General features: G+C 37.4%; 1 protein-coding gene across 8 annotated transcripts in view; it reads left to right on the top strand.

The window, feature by feature from the left end:
- The window catches only part of diaph2 (diaphanous related formin 2), a 426,600-nt gene that overhangs the window by 114,548 nt on the left and 295,061 nt on the right, over nt 1-16,991 (top strand). For all 8 annotated transcript variants that reach the window (XM_023958996.1, XM_023958998.1, XM_023959002.1 and 5 more), the window contains one exon: nt 8,194-8,333. In XM_023958996.1, coding sequence (XP_023814764.1) covers nt 8,194-8,333 — 140 coding nt within the window. The remainder of the gene's footprint in view (nt 1-8,193; nt 8,334-16,991) is intronic.

Genomic DNA, 16,991 nt, shown 5'->3' on the forward strand with positions numbered 1-16,991 from the left:
TCTCTTCTTCTCTTTTTGTTTGACAGTTTCCAATAAATTCTACAGAAGCTGCTTCCTGTTTAATAAAACAACGTCCTTGCAGAATTTAATGAATGTGCGTATACTCCCACCGCAACTATAAATGGTTTTTACTTTATGAGTCATTAGAATATGCTTTTTCTGTGGTTGTTGTTGCACTTCCAGCTTTTCCTCTGAACCAAAAGGGATCAGTGTACAACACAGACAAAAGCTGCAATGTTTTGGCCACCACTGAGTGTTTGTAACCAACTGACCCCAGAAGTATTATTTTCAGCCAGCTCAAATCTCAGTTGTTTTTGTTTTGTTTCCTGTTTGTCCCCCGTGTTGCATTGAGACAGAAGCTATGATGGGACTGCAGGGTTATTCAGAAGTCTAATTGTGTCTGTTATCAGCATGTTGTAGTTACCCAGACACAGGGCAATAAAGCTGTCTGTAGAGTTTTTTTTTTTTTTTACCCACAACAGTGAGAAGATATTGAAAGAAGAAAAAGATGGGGGGGGGAATGAAGCTTCTGGTGTATACAGATAAACGCATATTTCTTTGTACCTGTCATCCAAGGTTCAAAAACCGCCTCACTATGGATGAAGTGACAGGGAGAATAGAAAAAAGAATGAATTAAGGAAGAAGTAAAAAGGCTGAATTGTAGATGGATGATGAGAGGAGGAGATGAAATGCTTTGCCACATGGTCTGGTGGGAAATCCCCCACTGTGCTGGTAGCCTTGCACGCTGGTGGCAAGATGAAATGCCTTATCTGCCTGCAGCAGAACTCTATCCTTAAAGGGGGGGGGGCTCAGGAAAAGTCATTGTCCAGCCAAGCAGCATCTCAACTGATCCGTGTTCCCGTTGACCTTTACCGTCACTGCTGTCACGCTTACATATCCACCTGAAGATTGTGTAAATGTGGGACTGCTTGTGTACCATCTTTAACTTTAGTCTATTTTCTGATTATTTTATTTTCACAAACATCTCCATTTGAAATCATTTTTAGGTTTGTTTTTAAAATGTGAGATGTGTGACATTTGATCTCCTTTGCCTTTAATAGACCTTGTTTCCTGTCTTGTGCTATGTCTGCAATCAACTCATCTATCAATTCCTTAATGAACAGGAAATTAAGAAATAACTTGGTTATCAAGCAGCTTAAATTGGTGAGATTTTATCTAAATTATTTGTCTTTTGCACTAAACTGGGGCTTCTTTTGTATTCTTTATTAATTAGACAGATTAAATTTGACCAAGTTTAAACAGACAATTCTTACTTTTTATCTGCTTTCTTTATATAAGAAGGTTAAGACCAAAATTTTTGATGGGTAATTATGAAATGGAAAATATTGATCTAAAAGAGATGCAATAAGTATCGGGTTGTTGAGTTGTAGTCCCACTCGGATCATTTTTTGAGTTATTTTAAGTGATCCCAGTGGTTTTTTAATTAGGAATAGCTAAAACCCAAAAACCTGTCATTTTCAAGGACATAGTTCCTGCAGAGCGGCACTAGGTCATTAGAAAATTCACCTCTGAGTTATGAGCAGGAGAGTTAGCGTGGAGTAAGCCTGCCCTTGCACCCCGTCATTCATCTGTTAACACGCTCTACAATGATTTAGACAAATAAATACTCACACATGCAATTTTAAGATTAGTTTTCTTTATATTTGTCCTTCAGCGTGAGAAAAATGCCATAAAAACAAGTTAAAAACACCAAAAACACAATTTTTATCAGGGTGGATCTGTTTATGTATATGAGTAAACTATAATTACTCTCTCTGAAAATCAAAAATGTTAAATGGATGGGTTTTTTTTTTATCTTAAGGATAACATATGTCTGTTTCTGTATCAGAATATGAGGGAAATTATAAAAAGTAAAATAAAAAATATTCAAGGTCTTGTAGTTTCCAAGTTTCCAGGTCAGAAATGCTACTGCTTATGACTTTTCCAGTAACCTGACAAAAAAAGAACTATGTATTTATTAGTCTGCCAGAGTATATAGGCACAAAAAAAGGTGCCAGCTTGTTACAGGCTCATTACAGGTGAAGATGACATGTAGAGGTGCAGCCACTTTGGCATTGTCTCCGTGTTCTTTCCTAGATAGATGGCACGACTCTCCGTCACTCCCCATGGCATACAGAGAGGGAGGAAGAGTTGAGAGCAGAGGAGAAGAATCCCCAAGGCTTCCCAAACCTTCCCTCTCCTAAAAAAATGTTTTGAAGGCAATACTATTATCAATAGGTAGTGGATTCAATGAGCTGTTGTTGCTGCTGTGGCTTCTCTTTGTCCGGGCATCTCTCTGTTACAGTCCAATTTTTTTTTTAAATTGTCTTTTCTGTTATTCCCCACTCAATCTCTAAAACTATGTACACACAGGGCACCACACTTTCTTGGACGCTAGTATTGGCCATGGTGTTCATACTGGGCACCTAGGCTGGGGCGTCTTTTTTTTCCCCCCCAATGTTTACCAACTCTTGTCCGCCACCTACAGTTGGAAAAGTTTTGGTGCGAAATATTGAAGCGGCGTAAATCTTGTGAATCTTGCTCCAAGGTTTTTTTGTTTTTGTTTTTTTCCATAGCTCTGTTCCGATATATGAACGATTTGGTGTCATGTAATTCTGTCTGGGCACAAACTGATTTGATCAATTTATTTTTTACATGAGGAATTTTCAAATGGTTGGCTTTTCTGTGAATTAAAGGGGATGCCATCCATACATCACTACCAAATCTAAGTCCCTGATTGGTCAACTTCTAACTGGTTTAACTTTCAACGCCCATTCAATGGCCACTAGTTTTGTACACAGATCCCAAAAACATCTTGGAAATGTGCGTAGCTACATGTGAACCCAAGAGTTTGGAAAGTGGAAGCCCAAACCGCACATTTATAGGCTTTTACATAGACTTTTAATAAAAATAGCCCGCTTCAACATGCATGTCTGAGGGGGGTGTGAAGGTAGTAGTGATGACGTTTGTGAACGAATCAAATCTTTTGAACGGCTCATTGACATGACGAGAATAGATTCACGGTCAGCTGGGAACTGTTCTTAATTTTGTTTTTTTCCTCCCTACCTTGATTTTTATATGTTCACCTAAATGCTGAAATAAGCTCATCCTTCTCATTTCTGATGCAAATATCACTTGAGTCGTGAAAACCCAATTCACACAAGTCCCTCCATGATAAAACAAAAGAGGAGAGAAAAATAATGTGAACTTAATGGAAAATCTGAATTTCAACTATTCTGATCCAGATCTGAGCCCATCAATCCCCCCCGTGATTATTTCCAGGATTAAATGAATAAACAACAGGCTGGCTACTTAAAAATGAATATATATATAAAGAGCCAGACTTTTGAACGGCTCTTTAAAATGAAGTGGACCAAAAGATTCAGTTCCCTTAAAAAAAGCCATAAACACTCTGTACCTTCTAACATTATAGATTACATTATTTTATTTATAATTTTTGCTATATTCTTTTCCTTTTCTAGAAATAGGTTTTTGTTTTGCCCTTTTCCTTTTGTGATTATAGAGTTATAGTTATCATTTTCATATGGTAAAGTAAAGCCAGCCCTATTACTTTACTACAATATAGTTTAATTACTAAAACATTGAGAACATTTGCAAAAAAATCCACCAGCTCCCTTCTGCTCCTGAGTCCTCAGCTGCCAGTAATGAACTGTAATCCTGATATTATCCCAAAGGATTGTATTGATTTGGTCCGGGGTCATGAAAAAGCAGTTATTGGTCAGTGTCTTTGGTTTCCAGAGGTCAGAACATGGGTGGAAACTAGAGCTCTAACTTTTTTGGACTTGATGGGATGATTGTTGGGAATTGCTGACAAGTCTGGTGATGAATGGAAAAAGAGGCTAACATTTTTTCCCCCCTTTAATCTAACTGGCCTTCATGCAAGAAGAACACATTTTCAAAGGATGCTGCTTAAATAGCCATGTTTAGAAAATGGAAATATCAATATTTAAAAGTATTTTGTTTGTTTTGTGGTGTTGCCAGTTTTCAATATGACACTTTAATCAGTATTATTTTAATTGATATACTCATATAATATGTGCTGTAAGGAGATGTATTTTGCATGATTTTAAGATGAACAGACTATAAACTTTACTATAAACGTCCACCCACACATCAAAGTCATATGTTATGGCATATCATCACGTCAACCAAGAGTTTGTTGACTTCTGGTTTGATATCTGGATCTTAATCCTGGTTGTTTTCCTTGTGCCTGCAGGGGTTCTGTTCAAATGCTCACATTTTCTCACACAGTCACGTGACATAGATGTTGGGTTGGCTGGTGATTCTGAACTCTCTGCAGGAGTAACTTTGTACTTTTTTTTTGTAATCTCTTGTTGCTCTGTAATGGAATGGCTACAGAGCCCAGCCATCTTGTCTCCAGATGATTAAACTGTCAGTATTGCAATTCTATTTGGATCGGACTTTGTCCCAGTGAACTTTTGAGTACCTGTGTGACGAGTTTCTTGTGTTCTGAACAGGCATTTGAAGGTCCATCAGGTGAAAGAAACTTTTCAACAAAGAATTGGGTTCTATAACCAAAACTTTTGTAGCCAAAAGTTATCAAATTAGCACTTGTGTGGAGAAAAAAAAAGATCTGTATGTATCTGTTTATTTACAATTTCCATTTACCCTGTAAAAAAAGTAGCTGAGCTTTTTTCTTTTACATTTGAGGCCATCATTTTATCTCTATAACATACAACATATATCATCAGTGGGAAGACAACCTAAAGGTCTGAGAGGAAGCTAAAGTTAAGGCTACCATTTCAAAGCTACGAGATATGTAACTCGTTTGTTTAGTGGACCTTTTGGCTGAATTGGTTGGCACATGGGAAATCTGGGTTCTTTTCCTAGAGGGCACAATAAGCTTCATCCAGTGTGGATCCTAAGACCCTTTGCGCCACTGCCAGACTATGTAGCCACAAGGGGACCGAAGTCTGGGTCTCCCCATGCTGGTCCCCAGTCCAGATAAAACACAGGGTTTGTGTCAGGGAGGTCATCTGCATAAAAATCTCTGCCAAATCACCTATGCAAATCAGTGAAAGCTGTGGCGACCCCTGAAGGGATATGCCGTAAGGTGAACAACAGCATTTGACTTTTTAAGGTCACTAATTAAGGTAAACACATAACAAAACAGCTGTTCTTATGAAGGCAGAATATTCAGGCACTTCATGCATGGCCACATTAATTGCATTGCTCTGAAACAGGTTCAGTGCTTTTGTGTAAGGAAAAATAAGGTTAGGGTTTCTCCCTCATGTTACTTCATGTGACCTTATCATGAGCCTTTGGTCTGTATTAGTCACCAATAATGCAATGTCTAAAAACACAATGTCATAAACGTAAAAATGCAGAGGTTTTTTCTCAATGTAGCATGTAGACCTGCAAAGAACTTTCCACAAAAATAGTAATAATAATAAAATAAGGGACTCAGTGTATGCATAATACAGCTGAAATGCTTAAAAATTAAAATTAATGAGGCAGAGGGTGTCAGTCATACAAACATATACATTTTTTTGAAAAAGAAAAAAAAAACGTTTTCATTTATAACATACATTAAAATGGAATATTGGAAAAAAAAAAGACAAAATGCCAGATTGGTCTTAAATCATTTTTACACATTCTACTTTATGAAAAAGAAAGAAATCAAAAGTTCTCATTTTAAACACTGAAACATTTTTATTTTTTTTAAATGCACAAAAAATGTGACTGTGCTTTTAAAATAAGTGGGGGGAAAAACAAGTACTTGACTGGTAATTTGGGTACGAGTTGTTGACTTGTAGATTGCATTGACTGCATAATAACTACTTCCCACCATGCTCAACATCAAAACACATTGACAATAGTCAAGATTTTCATTTACTGCTTCCATTCGGCAGTAGTCTATTTTTTTTTCTTCTTTCGTTGATTGATCGTACCTTTCTATCGATTTTGTTCTAGTGTTACATTCCTGGCATTATTGGATCAAACCCAGGTGAAAGACTATCCTAAATGTTTGTTTAAATCTCTCAAGTCACTTGTCTTTGCTACATTTCCATCCGGTAATATTGACTTTGTTGAATAATGAACACTTTGGATTTGTCCTTTTAGTAAAGGACTTAAAACCTTTTTTAGGCTTTAAATAACAATAACTTTTCAAATTATATTAGCTTTAATATGTTTAACTTTGTCACCACTTGCTTGGTCACACAGTATCTCAGATTGAGGGTTTAAAAAAAATATATATTCATGTTGCCAGAAAATTGTACACATTGCTAATGTTGACTTTTGGTATTGAAAATGTTCCGCTATTTGTTGGGTTAGAGCTTTACAATATCACAATACCCACAGTCATAAGATCCAAAACAACAAAATAATTAGAATAAATGTATTTAAAATAGAAAGTAATGTCATCTGAATTTAAAAACATTTTTAAACATTAAAATATATTATGAGTTATTTGTGGGCCAATATATATATTATCAAGTGCTGAAGACTGCTACTCTATTTGAGATTTTACTACTGGCCTAGTTATAATGTGGCCCCCCACCTTTCCTTTAGAATACTTTTTAAGAAACTTTTAAAAAACAAACGTTTACAAATAAACAGAGAAATAATTCAGATTTACATAACTGAGTAAAATATATCTACCCTATTAATTTAGTGGATTTCCCTTATTCCTAACCTAACAATATTTATCTTTTGCTGCAGACCTTTCAGTTAGGCTTCCAACAGTCACTATCAGTTTTGTGCTGATTTATAGTTTATTTACTCAGTTTTATATTAGTCTAACCAAAGAAGCAGCTTTTTGGATCACAAACTGCTTTCCACTCTGCTCTAACAGTCGTCCATGCCTTTTGTAGTGGACACATGAATCACACATTTAAGAGCCGTTGGTGCATGGCTGTTTAACAGGTCCTTAGCTTCTCTTTTGATTCCAGGTGAAACATTTAGAGGTAGCCATACATTTACTGACAATCATGACACAATATAGATTTTAGGTTGTTTTTCATATTGTTAAAACCCGGTTGCCATGTTTAGGTTCACAATCCCTGTCAAATGATAGTCCTAAAATTGTTACCTTTTACAGAATCCAGGCACAGATACCTACTTTTAGTCAATTATATTTAAACATTTTTTGTTTAAAAATATAAATAAAAAACATACAACCTTTTACCAATACAAGTGGGATCTTTCTATTGAATTATTTCACAAATCAAACTCAAAGCTGAGCTTACATGGAAAGAAGCATATTAATGGCGGCCTGCTGTTTGAACGCTTCTGGTTTGTACCCCCCAAAAAAGGTTCATTCATGTTGACTTTGCATTGCTGCAGAGCAGCAGGCTTCTCTTTTCTCCAGATAAATGAGCAAGCTTATTTCTTTCCAAATTGCCCATTAGCACACCTCACTTTGTGGGAAACCAGCAGTCCAGGGATTAACACAGTTGTTTCCTTTGCCATGCAGTCTGGTTTAGTCCTATGCGATGCAGTCTTTTATAATGCATTTCTCTTGTATTTCTTCGTAGTTTTTGCAGTCAATGACATTTCCCTTAATAGAGCTGCAATTGGAAAAAAAAGAATTCATCAACTTCCATACAAGGCTTTTTCTTGGGGGTTGAGCTCCTTAGAAACGGTATTAAGCGAACAATAAACTCAATCACTGACCATCTGTGAGATCAAACCATAACTCAGCGTATAGCACAATGCTAACTTCATTATGGGCCTGTAGAGCGAGTGTGAAGGCATTATCTTGTTCAGCTGAAAGTTTGTGTAATGCTGCTAGGAGATAGTCTCATTGTGTAAGCATCAGTGTAACAACATATCCCAGTGGAGATTAAACACAAGAATCCATTTACTTCCAGCATGAGCTGCGGCGGATAGCATGTGGAGCCGGCATTTGGCTCCGTGACTACAGCCCTTCATTAGAGATGCAGCAAAAGAAAAGAAAAGATTTTGGCAGCGTTTTCTTTAATCTATCTAAAACACTTTAGTTGCAAGTAATTTAAAACGGCTGTAGATCTGCTTACACTTCCCCTCACATTGTTTTTGTAGCATTCATGAAACCGAATTTGCCTTTTAGCACAAACGTGTACAAACACGGCTTTTAGAGACTTAAATGCTTCATTAGTGTCTGTCAGTGGTACGCCAATGCTGTGCTTGTTTGGATTTTATCTAAAAATGTCACATGTGTGTTTTTAGGGTGGACTGAGAAACAGCAAGCATGAGTGCACACTTTCTTCTCAAGAATATGTCCACGAACTTCGCTCTGGCATCAGTGAGGAAAAACTGCTCAACTGCCTGGAGTCCCTCAGAGTGTCTCTCACCAGTAATCCCGTCAGGTAAGTTACTGAAGCCTGTTGCACACTCAGTCTGATCATCTTTTGACGTTGTAAAAGCGTTCCCAGTGGTCTTTTAACTATGAGTATGCCCATTTTAGCCAAAGTAAAACAAAAAAAGCTGCTTCGTTTTCTAGGACAGAGTTTCTGCAGAGTGGCAGTAGTTCATCCAAACCTGCCTTCATTTCCCTGTATTCCTGCATCTGTCTGAACTCTCTCCCACTAGCTTACAGCCCCTCACAACCTAACATTACCGGGGCAGCAAAGATGGTGAGCAGTATCGAACGAGAAAAACAAAGCAAAAATAAAAGTAAAGAAGACAAACAACAGAAATATATGTCTACACAAACATATTAAACTGAAAGTTCCCCTCCGATGGAAATCATGTTTTTTGAGATTTGGTCATGTACGTGCGGCATTTTTCTTATGAAAGAGAACAAATGTAATAAGATTCAAAAAGATTACAACCAAAAATCAATTCATTTTTGCATTTCTGAGTATTTCTCCTTTTAAATCGCTGTCAATCGTACTGTTTCAAATTTGTGTTCTCGCTCCGAATGAGTTCGAAGGCTTGCCGTCTCGCATTAACCAGAGAGGGTAAAATAAAAACAAGAAAAATAAAATTTGTATTAGTTTGAGAAGGTTGCGTCAGGAAGGGCATCCGGCGTAAAACATTGCCAAGTTTCCCATGCGACTTGTTCGCTGTGGCGACCCCTGATGGGAAAAGCCGAAAGAGAAACAACAACAACAACCTCGATGAAAATAAGAAAATAGGAAATATTTTAAAGTTCAGGAGGCCTAAGCAGGCTGGCTCCCCATCCCGCATTGGGTCTCTGCCAGTTTGTTTTCCGAGAGCCGCCGTAGTGATCGGGATCGCTCCAGCACCATCGGCCCTGCGACAGACTGTCCAGGCTGCTCAAATCGCGCTGCTGCCAGACCTATGGGCTGCACCCGTCGCTCAAATCGTGCCGCTGGACCTCAGATTGCGTCTGTACCATTGACTTAAAAGTAAAACTGTCCGCCTCTACCGCGCATACGGCGTTTGGTGTGAGCGAAGCTTAACTGTAACCTGTAATCTTAAACTGAACCCTTCCTCTGGGTCAGTTCAGTACTGGCCGCACGTATTTAGAAAATTACGTGTGAATATTCACTTTCTTTCTGTTTCATGATATTTGCTTTGCTTCTGTCAACAAACCTATATATTCCCTCCTTGTCATGTTAATGTTTTTATTAATTACTTGAAAAGGAATGAGAGGAAGCAAATTGAAATATTCCCACGTACATGGATCTCATCGTTTACAAGTGGATGCATCAGAATGAAGTGGAGCAGGGACCTTTTGACCTGCTGATTGTAGCTTCTACATCACAGCTATATGTCATTCATCGGGGGGAAAAAAGCCACAATAGAATGTTTAAAACACCACAAACACTATTTTCATCTACTATACACCACTTCAATAAATATTCAACTCAATTTTATGTTATCACATTCAATAAAATGCACATTTGTGTGTATGTTGTACAGGTTGCATATTTTACAGCTTATGTTCAAAGATTTACTAATAGCTGTGTTCAATGCCGCACAGCTGCATTGTGCACAAAAAGATTTTCCATCAATTGAATTTCCATATTTAAATTTTTGAAATTGTGTATGTATGAGAACCTGCAACAGACAATGGTCACAGGTGTCCCATTTGTAAGATCAGTTAGAAATTCTGATGAGCATCCAAGCTAATAACTACTTTAAATCAAAGAGCACATTTTTACTAGCTAAAACAACTAAAACGTCAGCACGTCGCCTCGGGTCAAGAGAATAAAAGATAAAAAGATGCTCTTATAGCACTCAGTATTTACAACAGTCATGTATCTTCATGAGTTTAGTATAATTAAGAACTGTTGTCATTTTATATGGGATTTACATAAGAGATGATTCTGAATATCTTTGGAAAAAACATGTTTTTTTATCTGGTGAAAACAAATTCAGTTACAGTCTATAAAACATATTTGCCCAGAAAAACAAAAAAAAAACATCAGAGTCCACTGCTGCCTTTTAAAAATATTCTTTGGAGATGAAAAATGTGACATTCTCCTTTGCATCTTTATAAATCCAAAATGTTGTGGAGCTTTACCATCGAAGCAGCAGAGCAAACCTAACAAGACTAACCTAAGACAACCAACCCTGCTGGATGCTGCAGTAGCAGAACTGCTAGAGGGGATTAATTGTATTAAACTTAAAGTTGAGACTATTAAACCTTTTATTTCTGTGATTGTATTTATATTTAGTCTGCCATTTGTGTATAATGAACAAAATGTTCATATTTGTAAGTGCAAGTTTACTTTTTTTAGACCATGTGGTTGTGAAATGTCTAATGATCATCCAGATAATAAACTTGCTGTAAACAAAAAAACAACCTGGCAACCTGACAGTCCTCATATCTTCTACTGTACGTATTCAGTCACTCTGCTTTTTTGCCTTTAAGGCCGTTTTCAGCATAAATATTTGGGATTTTTTTATTTGAATCCTGACCAATGCTTGTGAAACCATTTGAAGCCTCTGAAGCCTCAGAACAATAATATAGAGCAATAAGGCTATGTGACCGGAACTTCTTCTATACTTTTTTTTTTTTTTTTTGCTGTCCATGATTTAAAGGAAGCCCTGGAGCCAATCAGAATCAAATATTACCTGAACCATGGCACAACCAAGGATAAAAAACCTAAAAAAATGTGGGTTGCGTAGACCTATAGTAAATGATATTCGTAATTCTTTCAGAAAACCACCACGCCTTAAAAAACAAGTTTTTCGTGTTTCCTACATTCCACTCAAGTATGTGAACTTCTGAGCACACCTTTGTTTTCAAGCTAAAGTTTTCCCAACAAAGTGTTGTTGTTGTTTGTGGGTATATACCTCCGCTTTGTGTTTCTTCTGATGTTTGTGCTACTTGCTAATTTGCTCCCAAAGGCCCGTGTTTGTCTAATAGTTTAATTGGCTGGGCTGTGCACCTGTTTGGCTGCACAGGTGGCCATTGGGCCATTGTGCTTAGGGCCTTATCTTCCAGGCAATCCCACACAGGTGTGTGGCATACAGCCTTTGCAGATCCACCCACAGATGGCATTGCCTGGAGCATCCACTGGCTTTTTTTCCCCCACCCCCCTTCAACTCATCTGCAATGATTTGCACTTCTCTTGAAGTGAAGGCAAGTTCTTTTCCAACCCTCAGCTTCATTCTTCCACTTTGATTTGGATGTTTTGCCAGTAAGTTAAAAGTGCCACAATGACCTGTTATCTTTTAATATACAGTGGGGTAAGTGAAAAGTATTTGGCTGTCACAGATTCTGCAAGTTACCTACCGTTACAGACCTCAATTATCTTTTTGAGTGGGACAACTTGCAGAATCTGGGACTGACAAATATTTTTTTTGCCCCACTGTGTTATGCATTGTTGCTCTTCTTAATTTTCATTCACACTCATTTGCCTCTGCCTTGAATATAAATGTAAATAGATTTACCTTAAAACCAAACTTAAAAAAAAAAGTTAATAAACCTTTCCAGATTTAACTGAACAGACGCTTTGTCAAGAATGTTTCATATGTAACAGTTTTTGTTGTTTTTGATTCTCTCCATCTATTGCATCCCACTGCAAAATCACCTTAAAATCTGATATGCTCACATCCATAGTGAAGCTGCATGGTGTAGTGGTTGGCACTCTTGCCTCAGAGCGAGTATAGGCCCTTGTTTGAATCCCAGCTGGGACCTTTCTGTGTGGAGTTTTCATGCTCATGTGTGAGTTTTATCCAGGCATCCCATAGAGCAGAACATGCACCGTGGTAGATTCTAAATTGGTGTGAATGTGAGTGGGTGTAGTTGTGTGACCCTGTGACCAACTGGCCACCTGTCTTAGGATGTACCACTCTTTCACCCAACAGTAACTTAACTCCCGCAACCCCCAAAGGGATTCAGTGGGTTCTGAAGATGAATGAATGGGTATTTATTTTATCCCCAATCCTATAAACAGTTCTTAAATTAAGTATTGACAATGTTAAAGTAAAATACTTCTTATATTCATTTTTTGCTTATTTGTATACTCTGTCTTCTTCCACTTTCGGCTTCTCCCATCAGGGGTCGCCACAGCGAACAAGTCGCATGGTAAATTTTGGCAATGTTTTACGCCGGATGCCCTTCCTGACGCAACCTTCTCTAACCGGGCTTGGAACCGGCAGAGGTAGAGAAGGGAACAGGGAGCAGCCTGGAGTCGAACCCGGGTTTCACGGATGGAAGGCGCCGCAAACCAGCACAAGCTAAACTGACCCCCTTATTTGTATACTCTGTATTCTGCATTTTTAATTTCAGTCAAATTCAGATGTTTCTTTCATGTTTTTTTTTTTTTTTTTTTTTAGGGTTCTGTGAAATTCACGACAAAGTAGGCAAAATAATATAGCTGTTAAAACGCAAGTATAAAAAATAGATGGATACAAGTTTTAATATTTAATGTATTTCTGGCAGTTTGCAAAAACACGTTTTCAGCCCTGATTACACATTTTGGTTCATAAGACATATTTTGCTTTTAGCTATTTTTGAAAACCTAAACTTACTTTGAAACAAAAAGCCTTTTTTTTGGGACACCTTTAACCTCATGCAACAATCTAAATTTGACACAAAAAGCAGGTACAAAATATTGCAGTTCCTTAAAAGACCACTATAGCAAGTCTTAGAAAGGAACAATTTTCTAATAACTTCTATTTACTTTCTATTAACTTGAAGCTCATCTATTTATGGCCTTTTTTTATTAGATGGAAGGAATAATAGAATGACTCCACAGAGCTTTAAGCTTTACAGTGGCCTCCCCAATTTTTGTCTTTAAATCGTTAAGTAGGACAGAGTAAATAGTGAGCACTCCCACCTTAGGCTTCAATTTCGCCATTCAGAATCTAAACGGTGATGTCAGATAATATTGGTCCAGTGCGTATATGTCTATTGTAAAGGCTATTATGAACTCACATCTTGGATCTAGTGTTCACCCTTGATAGCTAGAGCTGGAAATTGTGTTTGAAAAGGACAAAGAAAGTGAGAAGTTGCCCACAAGGGATTTTAAAATAATTGAATCTCTGCCAATGAATGATACCTCTTCACACTTTTCATTTTTTATCATCCATCTGTAATTTGTTCATGATTGATCCTCATATCACACTTTGTCCTGGATTAGATTTATCATAGTCCTTGCCAATTTTAATGTTTTCACAAGTATACATTTCAAAAGATCCCCTTCAGAAAGATCAAAAGAACGAGTTGTCTTAGGACTTGAGGCAGATGTGTCTCTAAACATTGTGGCTGAGTCTCACTGGAAATCTTTTCTTGAAATGACCATGAAAAATAAATCAATCCCACTTTTTTGAAGCTCTTGATGATCAAGTAACACATTTTTTATGATCTGATTTTTTCCCCCTTGTTTTATTTTTGTGCAATTCCTTGGTTTTAACCCAAAGAAAGACATGACATGTACAAGTTATACCTTTGGTAGGTCCATTAAAACAAAAAATCAACAAAAAAGTTTACATCTTAAAATGGGCAAGATAGAAGGGCAAGTCTCTGATAAATTAAGTTAAAGGATAACATATTAAAAACACCTTTATTGTTATTATAACTCTAACAGAGATATGCACACCTCAGTGTTTCAAAATGCTTTCACACACATCCAACATCATTTATTCATTTTAAAATGCCTTGGTAAAGTCATATTTTGGAATAAAACTATCACTACAAGAGCCCCACAATCGCAGACAAAGAAACAAATAGTGTTGACACCAATTTTTTAGCTGACATAATTTACAACATGTAGCAACACCGTTTATTAGGGTTAGTAAATAGTTTTTGGCTGGATTCAGATGAGAGCATCTTTTTCAACAGCATACCAATCCATGGTCAATGGATTAGATAAGTGCTGTTATAGCCAGCTGCAGCCTCAAACCTCACATTCTAAAAGTGGAGCCAGATGCAGTTAGATGGGGAGGGTGTGTCAGCCGGAGTTGGTTATCTCATAAGAAAGTCGCCTGTTGTTCTCTTACAACATATAACACAACAGATAAAAGAAAAATAGGTTAATGAGTCCTTGCAAAGCCAGGGTGTCAGAAAACTGTATTGAGAGCCTTATAAAAGGCCAAAGTGTTTGAGATGCTTCTATTCTACAGTGTTGTGTATCTACCAGTAGCGGTCACAGAAAAACAAAAACAAAAAATCGCCATACGGTGTTGGACAAGTCAAAAGGAACTTGTCCTTGTCATGGCAGCTTTGACTTTGGCTTGACTTTGACTTGTGACACTAGACATCCTGATGTCTTGCATAGCTAATACCACAGTCAATACCACAGAGGACCTGAATTATACATAACTTCAGAAGCAGAGGGGGATTTTACATCAAGGGTATCTAAACCAGCAAGAATTTTAGGTGCCAACATATACCTAAGAGTTTTTAAACCAGTTCTTGTCAAGTTCATACTAAAAATTTAGCAGTTTGAGGGCCCCAGGCGAACAATAACATGGGGCCCTCTGCAGCAGTTGTATTAATTACTGTTTTAGCCATTCAGATCACTTTGTTTTCATTTGACCATTTAATCTCTGCCACTGTTGCTGGATAGAGTTATGGTTTTCCGTACCAAACGTCATTTAATAACCACCAGACCCAATAAAAAAAAAAAAAAAAACCCAGAATATGAGTCAGTTATTAATTAGCAGCAATTCATCATCCAATATGTTACTTCCTCATTTGACTGAAAGTCCAGATTTAACACATTTTTAATGATATCACAGCCACCATTAATGCAGTCAAAGCAAAACATGAAATAATGTACTCCTATTGACCTTTACTAACAACCACTGATATTTTGCTCAAATATTAAGAACAATAAAAAAAATAAAAAAAATCAACACTATAGAAGTTATAGTTTAAATTATTAGCCTATTATAGATAGACAACTTTATTTATCCATTTGGGAGGTTCCCGCATGGAAATTGACATCTCCATCGCATACAGCACTGGTTGACATACATATAGGAAAAAGGAAAAAGCAGCACAGTGACTAGAGAAATTAGAAAGATAAGAACAGACCAAGGTACCTTTTTACGAGGAGAAACGAACAGAGATCATACCCAGCAACAATCTCTCTCCACTCTGGCGCATATTCTGCCGCATCCTCTTTTATTACTTTGTTGGGTATACCCTAATTTACAAATGTGCTGAGCTCTAAGGAGGGGAAACGGAACACAGCTGCAGCGCTATCAGCAAACTTTAATTGCGACATGTCTATCTTTCACAGCCTTCCCACATCATCTTCGGACCTGCAAAGCCTTTTCTCACGGATAACTGACACAGAGCGTCCTTCGATTCATTCTAGACACAGCTAACACACAGGTTCTCAGGAGGATGCTGGAAAGATGCAAAGATAGTCGGTTTCCTCCAAGGGTTTCACCTCCACCTTCCTGTGAAACAGAGTTGGACACACACACACTTCTGCAAACATGATTATAACACCTATATAGCTAGGTAATGCATAAAAAACAAATATGAGATAACTTATATACATTATTCCAACATTTGATTACGGTACTCCTAAAAGTACTTTTTGTTTTTCTTATTTTGTATTAAAAGGAATTTTGCGCAACATCAACAGTAAAAATCCTCCCAAAAACGTATATATGCATTCATAAAAGAAATGATTAATTGTTTATATTAATATCACAAAAAGCACAGTTGTTTTCCTGCCTCATTCTATTTTTACAGCGCAGCTTCACGTCAAATCTGAACACTAAATACAGGAAGTACTAGGGTATGTATTATGTACAAAGGAAGAACATAAAATAAAAATGTCTAGAATGTAAAAAACATAATAATCTTCACACTATTAGCATACGCTGAGTAAACTAAAGGGACAATCAACCGGACATCTCTCAGGATTGCGTAATCCCTCGTGCGGCAGAGCTCACAGCCTGCGCTGAAATTAAACAGGAAATGCGTAAAACACAGCGATCTATTTTTTTTTTAGGATAAAAATGATTGGAATCCAACTTATAAATTGCATTTATAGAACAGATTTGTGCAAACACATTTATGTTATTATGAGTAGGCTTTACATCTCATGTGATGAAGACGACAGGTGAAGCACTGCCTCTCCTCAGACCGCACTTCCCTGCTTGAAACGTGTTTCAACCAGGAACTAAAAGTTCCCGAACCGATCCCAAACCCGCCCAAATTATTTCTATCCACCTAAAGCAATTTTTACCCGCCCCGCATAGTCAGAAGCCCTATTGAGCGGGAAACTGCCCAATCTGGCAATGCTGCTGCTGCTCCTTAACTTGCGATTCTCTGGACTTGCTGTTGACTGGAATATCCCAATTCTTCAGAAGGACGGGGGAAGACCAAACACTAGCTGCGTTTACATGGACAAAAGTAATCGGAATGAACGCCTGATGGGAAGAAAAATGCGTTGTGAAAACGTTTGTTTAATCTGAAAAAGCTTTTCTGGGCCCATGTACACGGTTGAATTCTAAACCGATCTTTGATCCGATCAAAATATTTTGCACATGTAACCGTGGCTAATGACCAAATACCATACATGAGAAATGCTATGCCAGTTCAGTGATTTGGGGTGTTTTTTTCTTAATGACCAAGTTAA

This window comes from Oryzias latipes, chromosome 10 (genome assembly GCF_002234675.1).
Source record: "Oryzias latipes chromosome 10, ASM223467v1".
NCBI lineage: Eukaryota > Metazoa > Chordata > Actinopteri > Beloniformes > Adrianichthyidae > Oryzias > Oryzias latipes.